The sequence below is a fragment of the Cololabis saira genome, chromosome 24 (genome assembly GCF_033807715.1).
Source record: "Cololabis saira isolate AMF1-May2022 chromosome 24, fColSai1.1, whole genome shotgun sequence".
Taxonomy (NCBI): domain Eukaryota; kingdom Metazoa; phylum Chordata; class Actinopteri; order Beloniformes; family Belonidae; genus Cololabis; species Cololabis saira.
In genome coordinates this window covers 6,324,427-6,351,222 of record NC_084610.1, presented here as the reverse complement: position 1 = coordinate 6,351,222, position 26,796 = coordinate 6,324,427, and the positions used below count along the sequence as shown (strand labels likewise).

The following is a 26,796-nucleotide window of genomic DNA, read 5'->3' as shown; positions in this document are numbered from 1 at the left end:
ATACACTACACTATATTATCAAATAAATATCAAATAAATATTAATAAAATACTCAACAACGGATATTTTTTCTGTGTTTTTATAAGTGAATAAAAGGCATTTCTGGTTAAAAAATAAAAATAAAAAAAATATCGCGACAAAAATAGAAGAAACAAATGCACGAAGTTTGAATTCAAAGACAGCTAACATGGTGTCTTTGAATTTCCATACTTGTCCCCGATTATTTTGATTTAAATTGAATGTTTTTTCCTCACTTACCTTTTCCTCTAAGTTTATTGTCTCGTCCTACTTTCGTTACTTTCCTCTCGTCTAGACCATGGATCTATTATAAAACGGTCTAGACTGCTGAGCGTTACCTAGCAACGCACTACGTCATCATTTACGTCCGACGTAAAATTATATGGAAACGTGCAGGTACTGAAATGTTGGTTTATTCAACTACTATATTGGTCAAAAAGAAGCATTTTGCTTTTTTTTATTTCACTTTATTTAATCTTTTGCTTTTTCATCTGTTTCACATATTTCACAACAGCTTTAGACTTAAACCATGAATATGAATCCAGCAAAACTGTATATCCATATCTATAGCTTTTTTAATTTTTTTCCCCCAATCTACCTACCTATCAATCTATGTGAGAGTATATCAGATCAGAAAGCTCATAAATGATATGCGTTTCGTTCCTAGAGTAAAACCAAAAATCTCCCTACTACAAAGGATCAGAAATTAATCAAAGCAGGGTTTTCCAGGTAAAAAGCATGGGAATTCATCCAGCTTTTATCTTGTATATTTAAAGGAAAAAAAAAAAAACTTTCCAAGTTTGCAGTGTGTTTTGGGTCATTATACATTTTTATTGTGAAGTTTCATCTCAGTTTTAAAGCATTTGACTATTGTGAACCAAAGTCTGGCCCTCTGCTCTCCCTGCTGTTTTTGAATTTTTGTGACCATTTCCATTGGAAGAATACACTTATGCCTCCGTTTTCTGCTATTAACATTTAAATTACACCAAATGCTGCAATACTCTAGGATGTCACCAGCTTTAATAGAATAAGAAATTTCCTTTATTATGGTAATGAGATCAGTTTGGTAAGTGCTTGAAGGATTTTTAATACATATGTTGAGGCAATGGTAGAACACCATTTATAGCAATCATTTTTATCACATCACCCAGCATGTCTACTTACATGTGAACATTTTGCTTTGAAATGACCAGAGCTTACTATGAGTGAAGACCTTATATATAAAAATGAGGATGTGTGGCACATGCATAGAATTACTTTTAGCCCTGTGGGCAGTTTTATCCTTTAACTGTAATGAGGGTAGTTTTACATGCTGAGTGGGAAAATCATCAAGAATCATCTCCCAGCTACAAGAACAATTTTTGCAAAGACTTTCAATGCAAGGTTTTTATAGCATTTCTGTTTTTTATGAAAATTTCAGAAGCAAAAGAGCAAATAATGAAGGCAAGAAGTCCTCTGAAGTTATTGCAACCCATGAAAAAAGGCCAGCTTTCAAGACAGAAATGACTTTGTGAGGATCACCCATGCACTCAGCTAAAGAAGACAAAAACCAAGTAAATAAAGATAGGACTCATTTGTGGGACCTGACTCGAGCGCATTTTTATTGAACGTTTATAACTGTTAAAAACATGTATAAAATTGGTCCTGTTTCAGAAACAAGGCACGCATAGTCATGTCATTGTTCAGTGTTCATGTCATTATTAGCATTACCATTTTGTCAACATCATCATCAGCACGTTCCATCTCAGTAATTGTCTAATAGTAGTATCAAGCATTCCCTAATATAAAAACACGTTCCAATTTATTTTCACAGAGGTTAAAATTTTATTCCGAGCAGCAAGACAATATTCATGCAAAGACGGGAGTGGAGGAGAAGATGCAAGTTGATTGAACTGACGGCTGACGGGTCATTAATAGTAGGTCTCACGTTCCACCCAGCCTAGAAATAAAAAAGGCAGAGAAAAAAAATGAAGATTTAATCCAAGTCTCCAGGTGTATTTGGGTACAAGTGATCATTTACTTCTATCCACATGGAAACATCTGATATTTTACTATTACATAAAATCATAAAGATGTCATTAGATTTAAAAACAGGACAAAGTTTTTCACTTTCAGATTTTAAATGAGCTGCTCAGAGAAACAGAAGGAATAGTGGGAGTGGAGATTCTGGACTCACCTCCTGGGCTGCGTCTGAGGATCAGCTTACGGATTTCATCATAGATAAAGATGAGCAGGGAGTACGGGAAAGCACAGAACCACCAGTTGGGCCTGGAAACACACACAAAAAGGGATCAGATCCAGAGACTTGGGCCAGGATGAACAGCATGCGACAGGTGGAGCTGAATACGAGCCGAGCCTTCTGGCGATCTACTCACTTGAGAGGGTACATCCTGAGGGCGACGTCCATGCCTGGGCAGTAGGAAAGGAAGGCAGCCAGGGCAGTCTCTTCAAACAAGCCAAAGATCAGGATCTTGTTCCTGAAACAAACAGAAATGAAATACATTTTGAGCTCAAAACACACACAGGCTGGAAATAGCTGCAGGTTTCAACAACTATCCTGGTGACAGGATTTTAAAATACTGAGACAAACCTCAGTTTGTTATAAATATACTACCCAAAATATGCAAGTTATTCCAAGAGAAGCAGATTTGCTTATAGAAAATGAAGCATGATAAGGCTGCATTTCATTATGAGACATCTGGAACTCAGACTTAAGCAGCTAATAGTTTGTTGGGGATACTGTTGCACATCAACACCCACAACGGGAGGATGTTTCACTCACTTCATGCCCTGCTGGAAGACTGAGTTCCTCCTGGTCTTGCAGATGATCAGATCTGCCCACTGCACAATGACAATGCTGACGAAGAAGGCTGTATGGCAGGTGAACTCCACGATCTTTCTCTGCTCGTAAGTCTGCAAAGAGGGCAGATTTCACAGGAGTTTATACAGGCTGACAACAACAGCAACCTTTATTAAAGCCTCTTCCAGTAAATGTGACTGACCCACTGCTGTCCATAGCTGTCCTCCAGATCATTCATGTATTTATTATCCCAATCCACTCGGATGCCAACCAGGGTAGAAGGCAGGAAACCGTTTTCAGCCAAGATCACAAAGTATGTGAAAAATCCTGCCAGAGCCTGGATCATTCCTGGAGGAGAGAAATATGATACAAGTTAAGACCTCCGACAGTAAACTTTGATGCATGATCCTTCTGATGAATACTCACAGAAAGAGAGTGCTAATGTACTTCAGTATTTAGAGTTTGAAATCCAAACAAGAATCAAGAAATGATGAGTAAACAAGGTGGTGGGGGGGATCTTTTGATAATAAACATGATCCAGGAGTCAGGAAGTCTGATTACAGCCAGTCTTTTGGAAAGCTTTATGGACTTCATAGTCATAGAATGAGTAGCTAGAGATTAGTTTGTCTTAGTGGACTTCAAATATATTTAAGAAAGAGATATCCAAAAATTCATGAGAGCTTATTAAGACTCTTACAAGTGGGCCAACGCTTTGCGAAGAGCTACTTTGCGATTAAAAAAGGACCAAAAAAAATTTGAAAATATCATTCTGCTCTTCAAAAGGTGGTTTACAATAGTCAGAAGGGTGAAAATTATTCCTGGTTGTATGAACAAAGATGTATTGAAAAAAAGAATCCCTACACAATCAGCTGTTGCACAGCTTTATCTTCACTCTTCCATACAATGTCCGAACATTCCAGGTCTCTATCAGTGCAGGACTATTTACAGTGCATGCCAGTCTTCTTCATTATCTTGGCCCACCCAGATACTCAGCTGCCTTTCCAGAAATATCCAACAGAAAACCTCAGCTTCTAAACTTCTACGTCTGATTGCTGGATCTTGTGTAAAGTTGTGTTTGAAATATATTTACCAATTTGTCCGTACGCAATGCTGATGAGCCTCTCGTTCACCAGTTTGTCTGTTTTGGGGTTTCGGGGCTGTCTCTTCATGATGTCGCTCTCAGCTGCTTCGTAAGCCAGAGAGATGGCAGGGACCTGACGGGGAGGACAAGGAAAAGAAAAAAAAAAAGAAAAGGTTGATGATGCCACATTGATGAAAATTTTACATATTAATACCATAGTACTTAAAGACATAGGAAGTGGCACCTCATTGATGTCAGAATGGAAGAAATAACATGCTCTCAAATTTGGAGATTTACAAACAGCAATTTTTAACAGAACAAAGAAATAAAAGGCTAAAACCTATCCATCTTTACCATGTCAGTTCCCAGATCAATACAGAGGATGGTGACGGTTCCCAAAGGCAGGGGGATGTTGGCGATGATGAAGAAGAGGAAGGGGGTGATCTCAGGGATGTTACTCGTCAAAGTGTAGGCGATGGACTTTTTCAAGTTGTCGAAGATTAAACGACCTGATAAGATTAAGAAACAAGTGCACAAATGTCGCTCCTTAAATCTTCCAGCAAATTAAGATGACATAGTTTTGCATAAATTCCTGCTGTCTTTTATTCCCTTTAGCTCAAATCAAACCTTTTCCCACCCAATGACATATTTTAAGCATCTGGTACCTTCCTCCACTCCAGTGACAATAGAAGCAAAGTTGTCGTCCAGCAGGATCATGTCTGCGGCCTGCTTGGACACGTCGGATCCAGCAATCCCCATGGCAACGCCGATGTCTGCTTTCTTCAGAGCTGGAGAGTCGTTGACACCATCACCTGTCACGGCCACGATGGCACCCTGCAGAGAAACAAGGATGAAGTATTACGAGAGGAGAACAAATCAGAGGTATTGCTGTCATTTTTAGAGATGAGGCAGATCTAAGGCTTAATATGGGGGGCAAGAGGCACTTGTGAGAAACAGTTATGTGGAAACAAAAAGAAGAAACAAAAGAACAAGAAAACTAAATCTCAAGTTCACATATTTAAAACAAATGCAAGATATTGTGAATGAACCTAAAATAGGCTCATTCATCATTAATTAACAGAATATGTTGTTGACCAGGACTTCCGATGAGACAGCAGACCAAAATCTAAAAACACATTTGTTTTTGTATTTACCTGTCTCTGGCAACCCTCCACAATGATGAGCTTCTGCTGCGGGGAGGTCCTGGCAAACACGATCTCCGTGTGATACTTCAGGATGTCATCAAGCTGCTCTGCCGTGAGATCCTTCAAGTCACCTCCATGGACTACACAGGCCTTGGCATCTCTGGAGGGAATTAAGAGATCATGTCGTCATTTTAACTGAAGAAAGACACGCACAACTATCTACATAACCAAGTTCAAAATATTGATGATGACCAAAGATATATGTTTGCATTTGGCATCATGTGGATTAGAATAAAATAGTTCCTAGAATACGACCCTGGGTACTCTACGTGCAGCAATGATTTTAAGGTCAATAAATATGATAGGGTCTTATTTTGTACTTAGTTTCTCAAATAAGACATTACCTTGGATTGACTTCATTAATTGGGATGTTCAAGCGTGCAGCAATATCTTCAACAGTCTCGTTGCCTTCAGAGATGATACCCACACCTTTAGCAATGGCCTTGGCTGTGATTGGATGATCACCAGTCACCATGATTACCTAGAACACAAGAGAATTCACATCATTAAGTTCAATTCATGTTTTAATCAATGTAGTACTTGATGCAATGATGTAAAAATGAACATTTGAGTTTATGTCAGAAAAAAAAGAACATCACTGGAAAAAAACAATTTTCACCTGTTTCAAGTAGATTTTCACTTAAAATAAGTAGAAAAATCTGCCAGTGGAACAAGATTTTTTTGCTTTTAATGGCAGATTTTTCTACTTATTTCAAATGAAAATTTACTTGAAACAGGTGAAAATTGTCAAATATCAAGTTATTTTTCTGGTAAAGACTCTTGTTTTAATTGTAATGAGATTTTTTGACTAAAGATGAGACATTTTAACTGGTAAGATTTTGAGTTTTTGCAGTGTATACCGCACCTTGATTCCAGCGCTCCTGCATTTGCCAACAGCGTCGGGCACTGCAGCACGAGGAGGATCAATCATGGACATGAGGCCGATGAAGCACAGGTTCTCTGTGGGGAAGTTCACCTCCTCAGTGTCAAATGCAAAGCCCTCTGGGAACTGGTCATCGGGCAGGTGGAATTGGCAGAAACCTGGATAAGACAGGACAGAAAAACTAATTACATTGTTGTTCAGAGTTTCAACTTGATTCATTAGCTCCAATTTAATTTCAAGTAACCACCAATCCATACCGAGTACTCTCTCCCCCAGACCTCCCAGCTCCAGGTAGGCGTTCTGGAAAGCATCTTTCAACTCGTCGTCCAGAGGCTGCTCCTTGCCCTGGATCATGATGGTGGAGCAGCGGTCCAGAATCCTCTCTGGGGCTCCCTTCATCACCAGCAGGTGACCGGACTCCACGTCTGATGGGGTATTCTTATGAATGGAAAGCTAAAAAGGAACAGAAATATACATTTATCAAAAGAAAATAAAACAAACAGATCAGGTAGGAATGAGTATTTTATCAGTCATTTTATTTTCAATCCAAATCTACATGAGGTTGTTAGTTTGGAAATCTCAATTTCCAAAATGTTTTTACTCAGGATTTAAAAAGGGGAAAAAAAAGGTTATCTAAAAATAAACAATGCCTCCGACAATAATTTCCCTTTTTAAATGGTTTATCCACAGAGACATAAAAAGAAAAGTACATTATTGATTTACAGTCAAAATGTCAAATGTTGTTAAATTTGACATTTCTGTGAATTGAATATTTTAAAAGATCAATGAAAACATTTTCTGGGAATAAAATATTTGTCATTGTTCTCTAAAAACATTACAATTTAATGAATAAAAAAAAATAATCTGATTTCATACCTGGTACTTGTTGGTGGAGTTGAACGGGATCTCACTAATTTTCTTGTTTTTCTCTCTCATTTCTTGGACAGAGCCACAGCAAAGCTCGATACACTTCAACAGAGCCGACTCCGAGGCGTCACCAGCCACATCTCGCTAAGGAACATGAAAACACAACAGTAAATCACAGGTAACAGCAAAGTACTCAATTGATGTACCAGGAAAGTAAAAAAAAAAAAAAAAACGACCCAAAAACAAAACAGCCCCAGTATCACAACACACACTTCAATAGTATTCAAATAGTCATTGAACACTTACAGTGACCTTTAACACAAACATGTTTTCTACATATTTTAGATGTTTTATTGTAGGTGGATAGAAAACAAAGTGTTTTCCAAGTACATTTTCCCTTCAACTTAATTATCATCACTCCTCACAATCTTTTAACAATCATTGAAAGCAGAAAGTGCTGATTATGGTGCCATTTGGACATTTACAGGTGACTAATACACACAAATGTGTGTTAACGAGGAACTAAGGCAGGGTGGAAACCAGAGGCTTCTCAAAGGACGAGTCGGAGCCAAGAGAGACGAATACGTTCGAGTGTGAAAGTAACTGGGGGAGGGGTTGGAGTACTTGTGTAATTACAGCACATGTAAGTGTTTACTCAAGGGATAGTCACAAAAACTGGAAAACAAGTCTGTCTGTCTGAGGTAAACACTACACAATGGTTTATATTTCCAACTTCAAAGTGTTTTAAAAAAAAAAGTACAAAATCTCTTCTCAATCATTTCTAAAAAGAACAAAAAAAAAAAAAAAAAAGAAGAGGTACTAAGACTGAACAAGATGTGAAGCAATCTACAGGAAATACTGTTGCCTCCGGTCTATTTTGACATAGACTCCATTCTTTCTGATTTAAAGTTATTGATATATTGCCCTATAGATCTGAGCACTAAGAGTAAGAAATATTTCAAAAAAGTACATTTAAACAGGTTCTGCAACAGCTGGGGAAGAGCGAAGAAAAACATCATAGACTTTGTAATTTCTTGAAATAAAAAATAAAAAAGGAGAAATAGAAGAAAAAAAAGTCAAATTCAAATAAGAGTAAGAAAATGATTACCTACTTGTTGCATAGGACACAACAGTATAGTTATATGAAAACAGGATTAAAAAAAAAAAAACATCTTAACACCTTAAACATCTGAAATCAAAGCGACACACCCACATTACACAACTGGAAGTTGGAGTAAATGTGAACTGGACTACAACTGCCTTACATGTTCTGTCCCAGACTTTGTCCCAGAAGTAACAAAATAAGCCGATACGGAGAAGAAAACCCGAAACTAAACATGACATCGGAAATGAAAGTTAGTGAAAGTCTGTCCAGTCTGCCACTGTTCTTATTTAGAACCAACCAAAATCTTTATCCTTTTTGGTACCATATTCCCACCCATTGCAGGGATGCCTCTGTGTGGGTGTGCTGCACATCTGCACATCGTTCTGTTTTAGCTCATAGAGTTAAATAATTATTGATTAACACACACCAAACTATCCAGGTGGTTGAGTCTAAATTAATTAGGCATATATTTAAAAGAACATAGAAATAAGTATTTGTATTTGATTCTCAGGAAAACAATGCCAAGATGAAGGGCCAATCCCAATACACCCCCTACTTTCTACCACTAGCCCTCAAAATGAAGCCACTTGGGTAGGGCCCTTGTAATCTTCCCAAGGGATTGGGACACCACTTGCTACGTCACTGCGTGGTTTACGTTCGGGTACGTAAGTGACTGCGTAGTTACGTTTGCATATACGTCACACCATATCAGGAAGCCCAGAGATAAAAGCTGTTTTAATTTCAGCTGTAGCGCTGTTAATATGCCACTTTTACATTTTAATATTTTTTCAGGCTTAAAAGTAACCGTTAAGATCCCCAACCTGGGCTCAGTTTATCCAAATAACGCCTGTTAGGAAATTAGCTCCGGTGACGGCGTGCGCGTCACCGCGTAACCTACGCCGTAGGTTCTGCGTTGGTGTAACGCGGAACCATAAATCAGCCTTTATTCTGGCGAGATCTGAAAAAACAAGCAAGCGATGTACATTTACTGATTGAATATTACGAAAGTAAAATATATATTTCTCGCTAGAAATGTAATCAAAACGCATTTTTATGCAGAAACTAACTCAAAATATTGATTTTATTCACTAAAAATGAGAAATGTCCGCCATGTTTTTGTGTTTGATTCAGTCTGCAAATGATGACGTAAAGCATTCTGGGAAATTTCTCTAGCCGTCGGTCGCGAAGTCAGCATCTGAAATCCCTCGCTCTGAAGGGCTAGATTCATACACAGATTCATGTCCACTAACCCTAGATGCAAAGAGGAATTGGGACACCACTACCCTCACAGGAACGCGCACAATTTAGGGGTAGGGCTGAAAAGTAGGACTAGGGGGGGATTGGGACTGGCCCTAAAGCTGCAAGCAGCGATGAACGGGCCCTCGCACCCTTGTGCATGTTCAGGCTGCAGTGGAAGCGCTTGTATGACTTGCATGTAGATTCTTCAGGCCTGGACATTTAGCGGATGACACCACCCACGACTCTCTTTATTAAACCATTCAAAAGTTATGGCAGAAAGTAGGAACTATCAGATATGGACCAATCAGATGAAGGGTGGGCGCGCTTTTTGGCGTCTATCGCGGCCACAGTAACGCTTTTGACTGAGAAAAGTAATGCGCGTCGTCGCAGGATGGAGACGCACATTTTGATGTATAACACACCTGGGTGCATGTTACGGTTCGGGCGAAGAAGCGGCCGAAGAAATGGCATAAATTGCGCCAAAATTACACGATTCATTCAAAATGGCCGACTTCCTGTTCGGTTTCGGCCATGGCACCAAGAGACTTTTCTTTGTTGTGACATGATACAGGTTTGTACCGATTTTCGTGCATGTACGTCAAACCGTATTGTGGGGCTTGAGGCACAAAGTTTTCTAGGGGGCGCTGTTGAGCCATTAGGCCACGCCCATCAATCAAAACCATTAAATATCAAATGTATCGCCAGGCCTGGCTTGCGTTTAAAATTTCATAAGGGGGGCAAAAAGGCCCTCATTTCGAGAGAAGAAAAACGAGAAAAAAAAATAAATAAATAAAAATTCCCACAGATAAAATAGGGCCTTTGCACTGTCAGTGCTCGGGCCCTAATAAACTGACCTTCAGGATGGCGATGCTGCTCTGTTCTGCCAAAAAGACGGCTCGGTTGCAGAGTCCGGCGATCCTGGCCAGAGAGGCCCAGGTGGCTGAGCTCCTGTCGAAGGAGGTGCCGCTCTGGTTCTCCGTGGTGTCGGCCTCGTGGATCTGGTTGTCGAACCACATGTGAGCCACGGTCATCCTGTTCTGGGTCAGGGTACCGGTCTTGTCTGAGCAGATGGTGGAGGTGGAGCCCAGGGTCTCCACAGCTTCCAGGTTCTTCACCAGGCAGTTCTTCTTGGCCATGCGCTTGGCCGTCAGGGTCAGACACACCTGGAAACGGGATTACTCGGATGAAGTAACAGTCAAGCCATCTTGGAAAGCAACATTTGTCATGAACACTCAGACTCACAGTGACAGTGGCCAAAAGACCTTCTGGCACGTTGGCGACAATAATACCGATGAGGAAGATAACGGCTTCCAGCCAGGTGTATCCCAGGATAAGGGAGAGGATGAAAAAGGACATGCCGAGGAAGACGGCCACACCGGTGATGATGTGGATGAAATGCTCGATCTCAATCGAGATGGGGGTGCGTCCAACCTCTAGCCCGGAGGCTAGCGTGGCAATGCGACCCATGACTGTACGGTCTCCAGTGCTGATAACAACACCACGTGCAGTTCCTGCAGCGAGGATTTGAACAGTTTACCTTTTAAATCAAAAGCTCAAAAGCTGCACTGTTCCTGAAAAGCAAAACATTTCCCGTTATACCTTCCACACAGTTGGTGGAGAAGAAAGCAATGTTCCTGGTCTCCAGTGGATTCTCATTGGAGAAGTCGGGAGTACGAGTCTGAGGCTCGGATTCACCGGTCAGGGAGGAGTTGTCCACCTGAGATAGAAGACAGACAATCACTTTCACGCTACTCTTCCCTCCAGACATCCTCTTTCCCTTGTTAAAACACATACTAAGTATTGAAAGGCAGGATTTGAACAAATGGCTACACGAGAGAAACTAAAAATTGAGAAACGGGTGAAACAATTGGGATGGATCAACACCGACACATGATTCAGACAAATGGTGCTCTTGACTTCAGCTCAGGAGCCAAAATGCAACACAGGATGAAATAAAATTGGTGGGTCACATAGTTTGGCATTTTTAACAACAACTGTAAAGTAATGCGTTATTGTGAACATTTATAATGTGTTGAAAGGTGATCAACATCATTTGAAATCCACATAAAATGGAGTTAATTGCTCATAGTCTACTCTAACTTTTAAAATCTTTTCAACTAAAGCAACTAAAGCTGAGCAGTAAACAGAGATTGTCGTTACCTTGCATCCGTGGGCGGATATGATTCTCAGATCAGCAGGAATCCTGTCTCCACCTTTCACCTCCACTAAATCACCAACAACCACCTCCTCTGCGTTGATGCTCATCTTCTCACCATCACGGACGACCAGAGCTTGCTACGAGACAAGATACGACAGACACTAATGTGAGAAAAAGAGGAGAGCCTTTGATAATTTCAGCTGCCGCTTGCACTTTCACATCATGCATACACATACCTGTTATTGTGCAAAATTAATTTCATTGTTGGTCCCCAAATTATACAGCAGGGCTAATGAGATTTAGATGTCAAGTGCACTTTATTTTTGTACAGCAGGGAGGGCAAAACCTTGAATTAAACCAGGTGACACAGGGATAATATTTGTTGCCGTCCCATGTTTTCAAATTGCAGAAGAGATAAGTGACTTAGAATAATTGAGGCGTACCTGAGGGACCAGGTTCTTGAATGAATCCATGATCTTGGAGCTCTTGGCCTCTTGGTAGTAGGAGAAGCAGCCAGTGATGATGACGACAGCAGACAGCACAACACCTAGGTACAACTGAAAAAAACAAAGGAATGGAATTAGATTACTACAGAGCTATGGGTCAAAGTTTTTGACATTACTTAATAAACTTGAATTATTCCCAAATGCTGATGGATTTCTGCCCCTTCTGTCATAGAGTGATATAAGACATTTCCATCTTACATTATCATTTGCAGGCTCCTCCTCCATGGCAGCCTGAATACCGTAGGCTAGGAAACAGAGGATGGCACCAGTCCAGAGCAGCATAGAAAACCCGCCAAACATCTAAAAAGGAATATGGAACAGGGGATCCTTTAATATGAAAAATATTTCTCAATTCATCCAAACCGTGGAGGATGAGCCTTTCCTCTTCCAGCAGCTGACTTTACCTGTTTGCAGAATTTGATCCACTCTGGGGTGGTGGGGGGTGGAGTGAGGGCGTTGGGCCCATCACGGGCCAGATTCTCAGCAGCTTTTGCACTCGTCAAACCCTGAACAACAAAACTCAGTTACCCACGGTGATCATTGTAAGCCAGTGAGTTTTAAATATGTTGACAGATGTCGCATTTCATGTAAAATCAAGTTTCATCATCTTTGTTTACCAGCCTGCCATACATGTACACACAAACCCAACACATATTTAATTCCTGAGGGGACAGCACTTGCTGCTCATCACTTAGCAACACAGTATCAACAGAAATACAAGACAATTTCCTTCATAGGAGGAAGAGGAAAATGAGAAAAGATTAGACAAACAGGATGATATGAAATCAGGGCAGAGGGGCTGATAAATTATTCACAATACATGCTTGCGCACAAATGTAGAGCTTGGAGACCCCAATTAAAGGCACTGATTAACTATTCTCCTTGATCTTTCCTGCGTGACCAGGAGCACATCTACGTGAAAAGAGAGGACGACCTGTAGTGTGGGATTCAACCGGTGTTGGTGCCTTTAAACTGTCCTCTTTATAAAATCCTTATTAGAAGGAGATTTTTGATGTTATTTTACAAATGAATGGATACAAATTTAATAAATCTACAAGACCAAACATGTGCGTGCATCTTCTCACTCAGCTATCAGCCATTTGACAGTGGTACAAGAAATGACTCAATTTTGCACTGACAACTAAGGAGTTTATAAAAAAAAGTCAAGGCTGAACATTTGACCTCTTCAACAGATGAGCTGATGCAGCTTTCTGGTGGAATAATTAGGTGCTGGATAATGGTTTTGGGTTTTTCCTCTTTAGTCAAGTGTGGTATAACTTTAATGTTTTTTTTACATGTATATGCAGAGCTTCAAAACCTAAACCAAAGGGTGTAAAGTAAGGTTTTGTGGTAAGATTGGTGGAGTTCACATATCAGTCAGTAAGCTGATGATATTTGAACTGTTCTTTCTGACAGAGGGCGTTTCTATCACAGTGGTCGCAGACTGATGCCACTAGCTGATAATTATATCTCAACGTGACTTTTAGAGCTGTGGATGTGGGGTATTTGAGTGTGGGAAAAGTCATACAAATAAAAAGACACAAATAGCAGTTTACTTTTTCCTGCCACTTACATTGTTGAGGTCCGTTCCATATTTGCGATTGAGCTCATCCAGGGTCAGCTTGTGATCGTCCTACAAGGAGACAGAAACAAGGTGGCATCTGTTAGAGCTCATGCATGCATGCCGTCTGCATGAGGGGGCGGAACATGCCGAAAGCCAGTGACATTTACGCCCATCTTCACTGACCTTTCATTCTCCAATGACTACCTTTCATATGACAGAAGTTGAAAACAACTAATATTATTTACAGTTTGATGGGGACTGAATGACTGGGAGGGAAGACGACAGTGAAGGAAAAGGAAGAGGAAACGTAGACAAGTACCAGAGGGAAAGGCATGAAATGAGGCTTAAAAAAGGGCAGATAATAAAAATGGATGAAACCCCCCACGTTTAAGCTAAATGAATACAAATAGATCTATATAATTTGTAACCAAACCCAAAACTTTAGAATTGAACTGAAATCAAGAGTCCACTTTATATCTAAGATGTTGAAGTCATCAGAACTTTGAACTTTACAGCTAGGAGGAGATGATAGTGATTACAAACCAGCACTTCACAAAAGATGGGACTTTCATACACTGGACAATCAGAGGAAGACGTCCCAAGGGGGTGAGGAGATCGAAAAACAAAAGTGAAGCATAAACACTCACCATATCCACTTCCTTCTTAAGTTCATCCATATCCTTTTCTTTCTTCTTTCCCTTCCCTTTCTTCTTACCGCCCTGCTCCGAGGTTGCGGCCAGCTCATACTGCTCTCGTCCATCCTAGAAACAAAGGGAAAGGATAGAAACAAGAAGTTCAGTGAGAGCCATCAGGTAGATCCTTGTTTACAGTGGTAGAATTGTGGATGAGAAAAAATAAAAAAGGAATGTACTCCATTTCTGTTCAGCCAAGTCACAGGCAGGGAAGTAGTTAGCAAATTTCCCCAGTTCATATTTCTTCTGACTCTGGATAAGCTTTGTAATATGCTTCCAAAAAAACTCAAGTTATTCTAAGCCATCAAACATTATGGCACCATTACCACCAAATAACAGTTGGAAAAGGATTTTTCTCTAATCAAATCAGATATCCTGGTACCTTGTAGCTCAGATGTGCAGCAGCCGGGAGAAATGGGTCAAACTCAGCAAATGTCATGACATATATTTTACATTTTCTTCCTGACACACTCTTGATCTGTGCTATAAATTGTCATAAATACAGGAAATTACAAGATTAACTACTTTCAACACCATGTGATTTACGCGTGATTGTATTACTTTTATCTTACTGTATTATACAATTTTGTGTGGATGAAGTACTCATTTTTAATCTTATAAATCATCTTGGAACTTCTCCAACTATTTCGGGTTGACAAATTATTCAAAGTTTTGACACCCAAATTATTGTTTCATGTTATTGTGTTTATTTGACATATTAAAAAAAAACATGGATTATCACAACATTACCATGAATTCAGGAATTGTAATCCAACATTATTGTTCATGCATGAACATGAGTTATCAAACTGGTACATCTCATCTTGTGCCTCGTGAGTCTAATCCGATGTTACGGCACCTACGCTGCTCAAGACAATGACTTTCTTTATAACTACTGAGAATGCCAGTTTGTGTGCATTTACATCAACTACTGCTGCTGCTTGTGTGCCAAGTGAAAAGAACAAAACAACTGGCTTGAAGCATCTTGTGAGAGTATTTTTAACTCACTAAAAGGGTATTTCATTTGAAAAATCAGTTGGGTGTGATATAAAGAGGTCTGCAGAGATGGGAAAAGTCCTGGGTCTCATCTTCATCTCTTCCATCTGTTACTCCAAACACATCCACCGGGTTGCAGTTTGTTAGAGTATGGAAATCTTTAAAATGGTCTTTTGTTGCCTAAATGGCTTTTAGATAAACTATTTTCCATCCGTTTTAGCTCAACTCTGCATTAAACTTGGACCTGAAGCGACATTCTGCTTCACAAAAGGTCTCTATCTGCAACTTTTTTGCAAATTAAAGAATAAACTCAGGTGTCATTAATGGTTTCATAAGTTCAGTCAAGATATAAATTCAACTGTTTATGTAAATAATAATGTATCCTCAATTAAAAGCAAGCATTGTGATGTTTTCAGTAAACTTGTATAGAAGGTTGTTTTTGCTTAAAACTACGGTGATATTACTTAAGTGTACTTAAATACACTTGTTTTCACAGTCCTGAATTTCATGCATAATCACTTAAAAGCTTTTGTAAACATAACCTCAGGAGTTATGCATCTCAGTCAAACTCCACAGTGGAACAAGGAACTAGTTATTTACTGGGAAAAATAATAATAATCACACTTGGGGACATTTTGTTGATTTTTAGCTCCAACTGTGACATAAATTCTTGCGCTGCGGGGAAGAAAAATTTAAATAAACAGTATGCTTACAATTCAAGCAGCAACAACAGGTCTAAAAAGACAAAATGCACGCACTTCAGATTCATGTGTGTGGCCCGTCTCTCACTTGACATTCCCTATCACGTCATCGGCTCTGGCACCACGGAAAAGAGTGACAGTCGGCATCTATTCTGTCCACATCTCCCTACTGTCACCTCCACTTACACCCCCTCATTATCAGCAGTCACTGCCACTGATAGAGCAACAAAGGTTGTGTCTTCAAGACGGCTGGAAGCCATGGAGTGCCAACGGTGACATTTCGGAAAGAGAAGTGAGATTAAGAGGAAGAAAGGGGTGGAAAAAATATTTCTAAGTGAAATGTCAAATTGATGCAACCTTTTGTAAAAAGACGCAAACAAAAGAAAATTGTGATCAAAGTAAAGAAAATATGAAAGCAACAAAAATCTTCAACCAAATGTGTGTCTTTAAACACAACCAACCCTCTCCACTCTCTTCCAGGTTTACTGAGAGGAGTATCATAACATCACAACAACAGATGGTCATTGCTGCCCCTCCTGAAATAAGGATGTGATCCTTCTTCAACCAGATGGTCAACGTGAAAAAAAAGGATGAGAAGGGTGGGATATATCATGAAATATACTGAGAAATAGCAGAAATGTGAAAACTTTTTATTGAGTACAAAAGGTGCAAATCAGTAAGCAGGAGACAAAGTGGTGTGCAGAATACGGCTCTTTGGATCAAAACCATAGCCAACTTGAAAGATCCAATATCTCAAACCAAACCTCCCCAAATACTAGATACCAAAAAGCAGCAAAATATAAAAAATGGTAAGTTTGGAAACTTACAAAAGAAGAAAATCTCTCCAAGCCCCATGTAAAGATGCGCTGCCTGAAACTCAGCTCGACTTGTCTAGTGACCGCCTAGTTCTCTCATTTACAAAGAAATGTGTGAAAAGTGGCAAAGATGCCAATATCAGAGCCACAAAAACCACCCAACATTTACCCATCATAAAGTCGTTTCATCATAAAGTAAAATTGGAAATTGTTTTAAAGACTTTTGCACATTCCACTTTTAAAGAACAAAGCACATTTCATGGATGGAACCAGCAGCTGCCACACAAGGTTTTAAACTACCAATAATGTTGCTTACCTAAAAAAAAACACTTGCTGATGAGCATGAGTGGGAAACATCCGACATCCGAAACACACCATGCTCAATCACTGATAAGTTAGCCTTTCATTCCTGACTGAAAATGGAAACCATGATAATGATGTCGCCTTATAAAAAGGCTAACAAGACTTTATTGGTACAGCCCAGTGTGAGCATGTGCTTGTGGCCATCATGCCAGCGTAGCACTGGCAGGAAAGTGAAGCCCGTGTGTTTCAGGTAGGTAACAGGAGATGGCAACACTAGAAGCAAACATCGATTAGCGGTTAAGAGTCATCCATAATTCAACACCTACAAGGATCAGAGGTGTTAGCATGTTAGCAGGGAGTGAGGGAGGCCTCCAAGATGCCAAGTGACTACTAATGAGGGGAAGTACGACTGTAGCCATGTTCTTCTGATGAGAATATTCTGGACACAACATGACCAAACCTGAACAACGGGGTGAAGCACCAGCTTTTAAAAATGGCTGCAGGGAAATAAATGAATGAATAATCAAATGTGGACACCCTGCACACAGTTCCAGCCATGGATAGGAAAAAGAAAAAAGCTAACGAATATTGTTTTTCTACTGCTTAAGCCTCTAAAGTTTCCCAGAGCAGAGTGCGTGAACCCGACACATGTTATTGTTGCTGGAGCCCCCTGGCCGGCTAAGCTGGGAAAACACTGGCTCTAGATCACTGTGGCCTGATCTTTGCCTCCGGACCCCTCAGGGCCTCCTGGGGCCATCTGGCTTCCAGCAAATTATTGAGTGTTGGTGGGAACAAGGACGGAAAGCTGACATGTTTCCAAGGGATTAAATAGAATTGTTCTACAAAAACCCTCGATATGAGGAACACATTCCAATGAAGCTATAAGAACATGGTAAAACCTGAAATCGTGTGACATTGGGCAGATTTTCTCGTACTCCTACTACATTACCATCAACACTGGTCGGGTTAAATGAGCCACGCTGACGCTGTCCATTCTGAAGAGGAACCAACAGCTGTCTGTCAATTTTAACACTTTGTCGTCTCAACAAATGTCTTAACAGATGCATCAATTGATCAGCAAGTGATTTTAACTAGGCAATTAAATGCACAGTGCAAGGTAAAATGTTTTGATTTATTTTCCACTTGAAGAACCCTACTGAGCATGGTCTAAATGTACAAAAACTAAGAGGCTACAAAGTTCAAGCACACAGCCTGCCGCCTCTCCTTCACTGATTAATTGCGGATTGCGTTACTGTCCACAGCTCATTACAGCTCTTGGTTTAAAGAATAAATAAAAAGATGAGGGGGAGGATCCACAACTTCATTTCTCATGTAAAAACGTATTTGATAATTGAAGTAAAAAAGTAAATATTTCAGGGGCTTTTCATAATACATTTACATACATCTTAAAATATAAAGATCCAAGTCTAAAAGAAATCACATTAACTTGCAAATACTGTACTTCCGTTTTCTGAGGAGTCTGCACTGCAACTAGATATTTTTAGTACACTACTTGGAATAAATGAACAAAATCCCTTCACAGCGCATATATCCTCCCTCACAACGCCCTCAGAAGAGCCAGTAAACAGTCAAATGCACGGGGAAGCTGCTTTTACATTCGACAAGAGACCATCCAGCCCAGCCAGCTACTGCACAGCTCACCTGCATCTCCTGCAGACGTTACCTTTAACACACGGCACAAGTTGAACAGTCAAGTCACCGACCGGGTGCAACTGATTTCTCCATCTTGGCACCTCTGAAAAGTTTTTGTTAAGAGCCTTGGCTCAGTTTACTCCAAGTTAAATAAAACTCTTATTTTGGTCTCACAGCATTTCTCTTTATTCATTGTAGACAGCCGCGTTACATTTCATGTATTTAAACTTCAGTTTTATTCCAGCCAGACATTACTGAAAATTCTTTTAAAGATCATAAAAGAAATATCTTGTCAAAACCCAGTTAGGGCATTAACAATCAAAGCACCAATTTACAGGAATACAACCACTGTTTCACGTCTCCTGCCAAATGTGTTAATAGCCTTTGAAGGGAGAGTCCCGTGTAATCTACTGGTTTCACTCAAGTCATTTCACTCCTCTCTGTATTCTGCAGCTTTTCTGTCTCCAACAGTTTAATGTGCCGTCCCACCCACTTCCTGTTGAATTTTTTCTCAGTGCTAGACTTGTCAGTCTCACTACATCTTTCAGTTTGAGTTTTCACGACAAGCACGTACCATTAAAGTTCATTGACACGTTATGTTTTCTGGGCCATATTTAACCCCCCCCACCCATGTGCTTTTATATATTTGATATTCTTCTGGGCTGCCACATGCCGTCAGAGACATTTAGAAAATCCTTGCTGGCATCTGTCCTGTTTGCTTGGAATTGAAGGCAATTGAAAAATAAAACTGGCAATGTGTAAACCCTAATCTTGAAGAAGAGCAGCTTTTAAGGTCGACTTCCTTGCAGCAATGAGCACTTGAGGATGGGACAAGACTGGACTGACAAAAAAACAAAACAACCAAAAACCCAAATAATTAGAGATGGAGGGCAAGAACAAGGCGGATAAAAAAAAAAAGGCTGCTGTAGAGCTCAAAGAAGTGTTTCATGAGACAAACGTATTAAAGAACTGGTTCTGATGTAGCCTTCTGTACACAGAACAATGGTTTTTTTGTTCTTTTTTACCCATAAATTTGACATTCAAACAAACTAAAGACTCAGAAGTCGTTTCATGTGACCCTAAAACCACAGGCATGTGGGATATTTTGCCCAGTAGTAACTCTGACAAATGCTTTTTATCCCCTTTCAGCCTTTATGCAGATTTGTGGAAATTGTATTACAGACTATGATCCCAAAATGATCTTTACAGGCAAAACAGGAACACTGTCCAGAAACTGTCTACCCAAGTACAGGTTTTATGAGTCTCATGATATTCTTAACGGAGATTACAGCTTGAAATCCCTTATTCGGTGACGTCAAGTTGAGTTTTAATTAGGAAGCTGAGCAAAATGAAGGATGTTAAAGGATGGTCGGTGAATTGGACCATAGGGAGGGAAAGTACAGAGCGTGAGAAATAAGGAACATAAAAAAAAATAAAAACTGCGATTTATGTGAATGTATCCTTTTAAGAAGCAGATCCAAAATGGTTTTGAATGAACAAGGCTGTCTATGTTGAAAGAACTTTTGAGGCCTCTGCCTCAACCCCCCTCTTCTTTCTTGTCTGAGAGAACAACCTCCGAAAAGGCTCTAACAACATGAAGGAAGCGTCCGGTCGAGCGCTTGCAAATTTGAAAGCGGACACATTTTACAGGCAGAATTCCTGTGAGCAGTCCTTCCTGGTGCCAGGGTCTTTTGCCAGATACACAAGCTGCTCATTCAACTGTGCCCACACACACACACACACACACACACACACGCACACACACAGTCCTGGGACTTTGCCTTGTTGCTAGCAGCAACTACTGCCGCTCCTCTCCAGATATGTGAATCAACAGTCACGTGTTGCAGCCCCTCCTTCTCTTTTTGACTCCTCTCTTTCTTCCCATGTCCCCTCTCTCCTCTCCCACCTCTATCCTTCCTCTTTCTTTCATTCATTCATTTATTTATTTCCTCCAACTACCCTTTTCTCTGTTTTAACGGTGAAAAGAGTATGTTAATTTAAATTGAGGCCTGCTTAACACTCTTTTCACGTCCTTTGCAACGTCCAGTTTTCTAAACAGAACAAAGTGAATGACTCAATCGAATGTGCCCCTTTCCTCTATCGGCTGCCAAGGCAATTCACGATATGGATGACAACATTAATATATTTAATATCTAAGGCGCCTTTCATGGCACTCAGGGTCACCGTACAACAATCAAAACATAAAAACACAGTTAAAAAAAAAACAGAAAACAGCAAAGATAGCATGAGCGAGACAGAAAGAGAGAAAGACAGAGACAGAAAGATATGAACACTTCAGATAAATTACACATATTATGACTCCTAGCCTCTCACTGACATTTCCAAGTCAAGAAGCAGCAGCAGCTTGTTGCATCATTTCCTCGACAGTGGAAATGGCGAGTGTGTCACACATGTTTCTCTCTTGTGTTCAAAATTCCTTTGCCCACATGTTGCATTAATCACGTGGTCGACATGGCCCGATGATTCAGGCTACAGCGCTTTGCCCTTTATCATGTCCATTTTGTCATGGAAAATTTCCCAATTCCTCATGCAGGAGAGCCACGGATAAAGAACCAGGAAGTCTGTGTTCGAGAGTCCTGTTATTTTTAAAGGGCAACGTTCCCCTTTTTCGCTGAGCACTAGGAAAGTTCAAAGAGATGCCACAGGAAACCGCAAACGCAGCTGAAGCTGCTTCGCAAAACAAGACTTGGAGCGAGAGCTGGCATGTGAAAAAGTCTGGAAAAGAGAAGGAGTGAGGGAGAGAGCATGAAGGGAAGAGAAAGAAGGAATGACAGCCAGAGATATAACAGACAGATGAAGCAGCACTACGACGAAGCAGCACGAACTGCAGATAGAGGGGGGGGAGAGAGAGAGTACACCGTGTTCTGAAACAGAGAAGGGGTAGAGTGTGACAAAAGCCCCCGTTAATACACGATGACTGCCAAGCGGAAAGAATGTTAAATCCTCAGAAAGGGAGAGGGACAGAGGGAAGGAAAACAGGTACCGGAGAACAAGGGGGGAAATGGACTGTGAGGAATGGATGTGAAGGTGTAGTTTGGTGCCCCATTGGCTGAGATTAAACATGGCCCGGGGCTGACATGCTCCGTCAGCTTACAGTGGGAAGAACAGAGAGAAATACAAGCAGCAGACTCTTTCATCTGGACCGTGTTTTTGAACGATGGCTCCCTTCACTGGCTACTTTAGAGACTGCTCCTACTCAACCCTACCAATCACACACATTTATGGATGCCTTTTTATAATTAAGGGACATCTCTTCCTGGCCTCCTTTAACATAAAACGTCATGAAATGATTTTTGAGATGTATCACAGGTGTCAAAGTTCACCAACTTCTGAGTCCTTAAAGCACAAAAAAAACCTTTAGCCTTCTACCGGTGAAAATCAATTGCAACAGAAGTGTCTGAAAAACAATTTTTTTTTTCTAAACCTGCCAGAAAACGTATGAAAGGTTGAGTCAGGTGAGATTATAAAATATTCAGTAGGATTTGCCCCGTCGGTTTCCTAAAATCTCCCGTACTGCACTGCTGCCTCGCTGAACAGGAGGGGCTGCAGCTTGTGCCACCCTGCCCTCATTTGTTTCTGAATTTTAGATCTTATCGGCTCTTTACGCCCATCCACTTCAACAAAAACGAGAAAGGGGGGGCAGGAGAGAGAGAGAGAGAGAGAGAGAGAGAGAGAGAGAATAAAAGGACAAGTCATTAACTAGAAACACAAAGTTCCAGACCTTCCCCAAAAGATTTTAATCCACAGCTTTCCGATTAAAATCAATGAACGACAATGCGCAGAAATGTCGGCACCCCAGCCTCTTTATCGCCCCCTCCCTTGTTTCTAGCAGCCAAGTTGTTTAACAGTGGCAATGCGGCAACTGGTGCCCCTTCACACCTCCCCTCCCCGAAGCAATCAATCCCACTTCATCTCACTCGCTTTTTTGCGTTCATCACAGTTCGCTGTGCATGTCATGAGAAAAGCATGAAAAGGGCAGCAAATGGGTAATCTCATATTTGAAATGAGATGGAGGTGCACGTCTGAAACGTAAAGGGGAGGGGGAAAAAAGAAAAAAAAGATCTTCATAGTGAGGATGTTCTGGTACCCGTGCTCCCTCTCCACTGCCCCAGTTCCTCTCCATTACAGCGTAACTCATACCAGGAAGGATCTGTGGTGGCAATTATCTCTCCCATATTCGGTTGGACCACGAATTAAAGTAGAGGGAGAGAGGAGGACTGGAGGGGGCCACTAAAGGAGAGGAGATAGTCGAGAGGAGGAGGAAGGCTGGATGGGGGCAGGGCATGGCTTTTATCACATATAGGAGGAAATAAACAAAAAGAGCAGCAAGCAGAAAAACAAGTGAGCAAAGGTGTTGAGTGTTGAGTGAGCGTCGTAGAGATTGAGGAAAATGCTGAATGAGATATCCTGCCTGGCATCTCCCACCAGATCCGTCGGTCCTCCTTACCCTCTCTTCAGCCACCTCTCCATCCCTCCCAGGCTGAGTTTATAATGAGTGTTTCTACTGCGCAGAATGGTTGGGTGTGGCGGCGACTGATATTTCATACAAGCGCGTTCAGTTTCATCCCATACAAGTCGAGTTGGTGGAAAATCACTAAAGAGGCAGAACAATAACAAGATGGGCTGGTAGTCATCCCATCAGGTTGAGGTCTGACGTGATGCGATGACTTACAAAAATCCCATCTCCACAACTGAAATAATTGACTTAAAGATAAATGGATGGGAATGATGAATGACGGTTTTATAAACACAAAACAGAAGCCAAAACTTCTGTGGGGGAAAAAGAGGGGGAAATAGTAATCTGGTTGATCATCTAAAACCTCAATTAACATTGTACATGATTCAAAAATCAAAATAATCAAACTTTCTTAGATTTTGTTCCAGGATCTAGCTCCACTTGAAAGCCTGCTGATCAATACTTCTAAGAAGAGCATATCTGGATTTGAATGAGCTTAAAAAAAATTCTCCTGGAAACAAGTTTTCAGGGGAGAAAATGGATTGGACCATCAAGATATCCCTCCCACTGCCAACCCATTACTTCCAGAATAAATAAACGAAAACAAGGAAAGTAAAAAAAAAGAGAGAGAACTCTAAGACCACTTTTATACTGAAAAACAAAACAAAAAGAAAAAAAAGTACATTTTAAAATGGCTTTATTTCCACACTAAACGTCCAAACTTTGACATAACACGAACATCCCGTTATGTAACCGGACACCGAGCCAAGAGGAGCATCTTTGTGAGCGAAAACTAAACTTTTAAGCCGTGGTTTTTCCCTGACAGCTTTAATTTAAACTACACGGAAGTTCCCAGCGCGTCGTCGAGCAGCAGAGAAATGTGCTTATCTCCACATGTGTTCCCCCATCGATACCAGCATCGATGTGGCCGAACACTTGTTTGAATGGCCAAGTTTGTAACCCTGTTTCCTTATCCACATCTTTTTATGAGCCCCAGAAGACGTTATGAAGTCGAGAAACCAAGATTCATACTTACTCCTCTTCCCATGATTGCCAAAGATGTGGATTTAACTCTTCCCCACTTCGAGTTAAAATTGGAGACACAAAACTCCGCCTTAAAATATGTACAATTTAAAAAAAAAACAAGCTAAAATAAAATAAAACTCCTGGGAGTGCTCGTTATTGTTGTTATTTTTTAAGTTTTTTTTGTATTTTTATTGTTTTTCTTCACCACGAGTCACCCCTCCTCGACACACATCAGAGCTCGCCCGCCGCAGCACAAGCGCGGTTCTTATAGACGGCGTTTCTTCCATTGTGACGTCGACGCCGTTTGCCATGGTAACTTCACGGATGGGGGCGGGGCTTCCTCCATTACTGGGCGGATTCTTCTTCTTCTTCTTCTTCTTCGTTTTTTCCCCCCTTTCACTTGCCATGCGAACAACATACAAACACACACACACATACACACAGCAACTCGCCTTGAACAGAGGTGTCAAAAGTATTCACATTCATTACTCAGGTAGAAGTATAGATACTAGAGTTTAAAAATACTCCTGTAGAAGTTGAAGTATCAACTCAAGTTTTTTACTCAAGTAAAAGTATAAAAGTACTGGTTTCAAAACTACTTAAAGTATAAAAGTAAAAGTAATGTAAGGGGGAAAAAGCCATTGAAAATGAATGCAAATATATTAAAGAACCATATATGTGTACTATTGAGCACTAACATGTGTTTCAGAGAGCAGAAGATCAAAAAGTCAAACTTCAGAGGCATGTTATCATTTATCCTAACCTTTATTGGAATGTACATCCAAGTTTAGTTGCAGGAATCTGAGGGAACGGATGTAAGAACAAAACTGGACAAGAACATCTGAAACAACCACAACCAAATTCACTCTATCCGGATGGAGCAATTTAACTGGATAGTTTTTTTTTAAAGGCCGAAATGAAATATAGTAACAAGGCTGTTTTTAAAATGTAAGGAGTAAAAATTACAGATAATTGCGTGAAAATGTAAGGAGTAGAAGTAAAGTGAAAAGTCGTCTGAAAAATAATTACTCCAGTGAAGTATAGATAACCAAGGTTTCTACTTAAGTAAGGTAACAAAGTATTTGTACTTCGTTACTTGACTCCTCTGGCCTTGAACTTGTGTGTTCTATGAGAAAGGATGTTGGCCAAATGCATTGTGATCTTGCCTGGATGAAAGTAGAGGACAGATTAACACACAACTTACTAACATTATTCAGGAATATAACTGTGTCTAAACAACCAAACTGCTTGTACTCAAAAATAACCTTTTTACCAAAACAGACATGAGCACAGGACAAGACAAGTTAGCAGGGGTCATGTCAAGAACTTGTATGTACCATTACTAAAGCAACACGCAGAGACAGTTTCAAAAAGCAACTAAAAAGGTTACTTTTGAGTACAGACATAAACAATGGTTAATATATATGTTTGATATACATTTGATGATTTATTGTTTGGAATATACAGCTCAATGTAGTTGCAGGTTGCTATGGTTACCACTACAGTGATGTTGCTAGTGTAATGCTGTGGGAGGGTTAATGGAGTGATGTAATTGTATTTACTTATGTATTTAGTTATGTATTCATACATTTAACATTTAAAGTACTATATGAAGTATATATATAATTGTGCTTTTATATGAATGTACTTTTAATCTTCATGGACCCCAGGAAGACTAGCTATCGTTTTGCGTCCGCTAATGGGGATCCAAAATAAAACAAAACAAAACACACACAAACAAATACAGCTAATCTAACTTGTCAGTGGCTGCTAAGTTATTATATCTTATCTTAACACATTCCTTAAGGGAACAGCTAGACATTTTACACCAAAAAAACAACAAGTTGGGAACACTTGCAGCAGTTTACACTTTTCTCGGCTGCTTGTGTAATGGGGGTGTTTTGCCAATTTCTGCCGCTTTGCCAAAAAATGCTCCCTAATGGTTTTCTACCTTTGTAGAGCTACAATTTTACTATATTTTACTCCCTAAACCACTTCCTTTTCCCCCAAGTGGTCCTTGTCGCTTGCCAGGCCGTCATTGTAAATAAGAACGTGTTCTTAATGACCTGCCTGGTTAAATAAAGGCCAATGACTGAATGAATATCAAATAAAGCGATAGAATTGTTGTTGTTTTTTTCTCTTTATCGTATAATGTTCACAAAGTATAATGCAATTAATGTCATGGTAGTGTATTTTGAAGGATCAAATACTCAACATCCCATATTATCAATTTTACATCGTGCAAGAAATGATGCAAACTTTGAAAATCGACTGTACCACAAAGTAGCATTTCTCAGCAGGTAGCAAGGATTGGCAGAACGGGGGATTACATTTTTAACTAAGACAAAATAAAAGCAGGAATGTGTGTTTTTAAATGTGATGATGATGGACTTTGCCACTTTGTCAGTTCAAACCTAAACTCTGGTGAAAAAACATCCACAACAGCCAAATCACACACACAGCCCTGGTTCATCTGCACTTCTCCTGGCCTAACAGCTGGGTTCTCAGACACCTCCTTTCCCCCTGCTGCTTTGACAAGGTTGTTGCGTGCAGATAGCAGGCAGTCAACTTCTGCACCCTCTCTGCTTCGAACTTGTGGTGTAGATGCCCATCAGCAGCACACAATCACGTCTGCTAACCAAATTAAAACATCAAAAGTCCAGCTTTGGATTCCACGGCATGTATGGGTCCCTAATAGCACTAGGGC

The 26,796-nt window shown here is 40.3% G+C and overlaps 1 protein-coding gene across 1 annotated transcript; it reads right to left on the bottom strand.

Moving 5' to 3' along the window:
• Window positions 1-1,591: 1,591 nt before the first annotated feature.
• On the bottom strand, window positions 1,592-24,344 carry LOC133425175 (sodium/potassium-transporting ATPase subunit alpha-1). The gene is made up of 23 exons (XM_061715869.1): window positions 24,100-24,344; window positions 14,074-14,187; window positions 13,436-13,495; window positions 12,267-12,368; window positions 12,061-12,162; window positions 11,800-11,913; window positions 11,359-11,493; window positions 10,798-10,915; window positions 10,441-10,709; window positions 10,053-10,361; window positions 6,864-6,998; window positions 6,245-6,440; window positions 5,970-6,145; window positions 5,449-5,585; window positions 5,054-5,204; window positions 4,565-4,733; window positions 4,254-4,408; window positions 3,909-4,032; window positions 3,021-3,166; window positions 2,801-2,931; window positions 2,394-2,495; window positions 2,195-2,286; window positions 1,592-1,957 (listed from the first exon to the last, which is right to left on the bottom strand). Exons 1-23 carry the CDS (start codon window positions 24,109-24,111, stop codon window positions 1,929-1,931), a joined length of 3,078 nt encoding a protein of 1,025 aa, XP_061571853.1. The 5' UTR covers window positions 24,112-24,344; the 3' UTR covers window positions 1,592-1,928.
• Window positions 24,345-26,796: the final 2,452 nt, after the last annotated feature.

Coding starts and splice junctions, on each gene's coding strand:
- LOC133425175 (XM_061715869.1), bottom strand. Junction 12,369..13,435: donor ATGGAACGGACCTCAACAAT/GTAAGTGGCAGG, acceptor TTTGTTGTTCAG/GGTTTGACGAGTGCAAAAGC. Junction 6,146..6,244: donor TCTGGGGGAGAGAGTACTCG/GTATGGATTGGT, acceptor TGTCTTATCCAG/GTTTCTGCCAATTCCACCTG.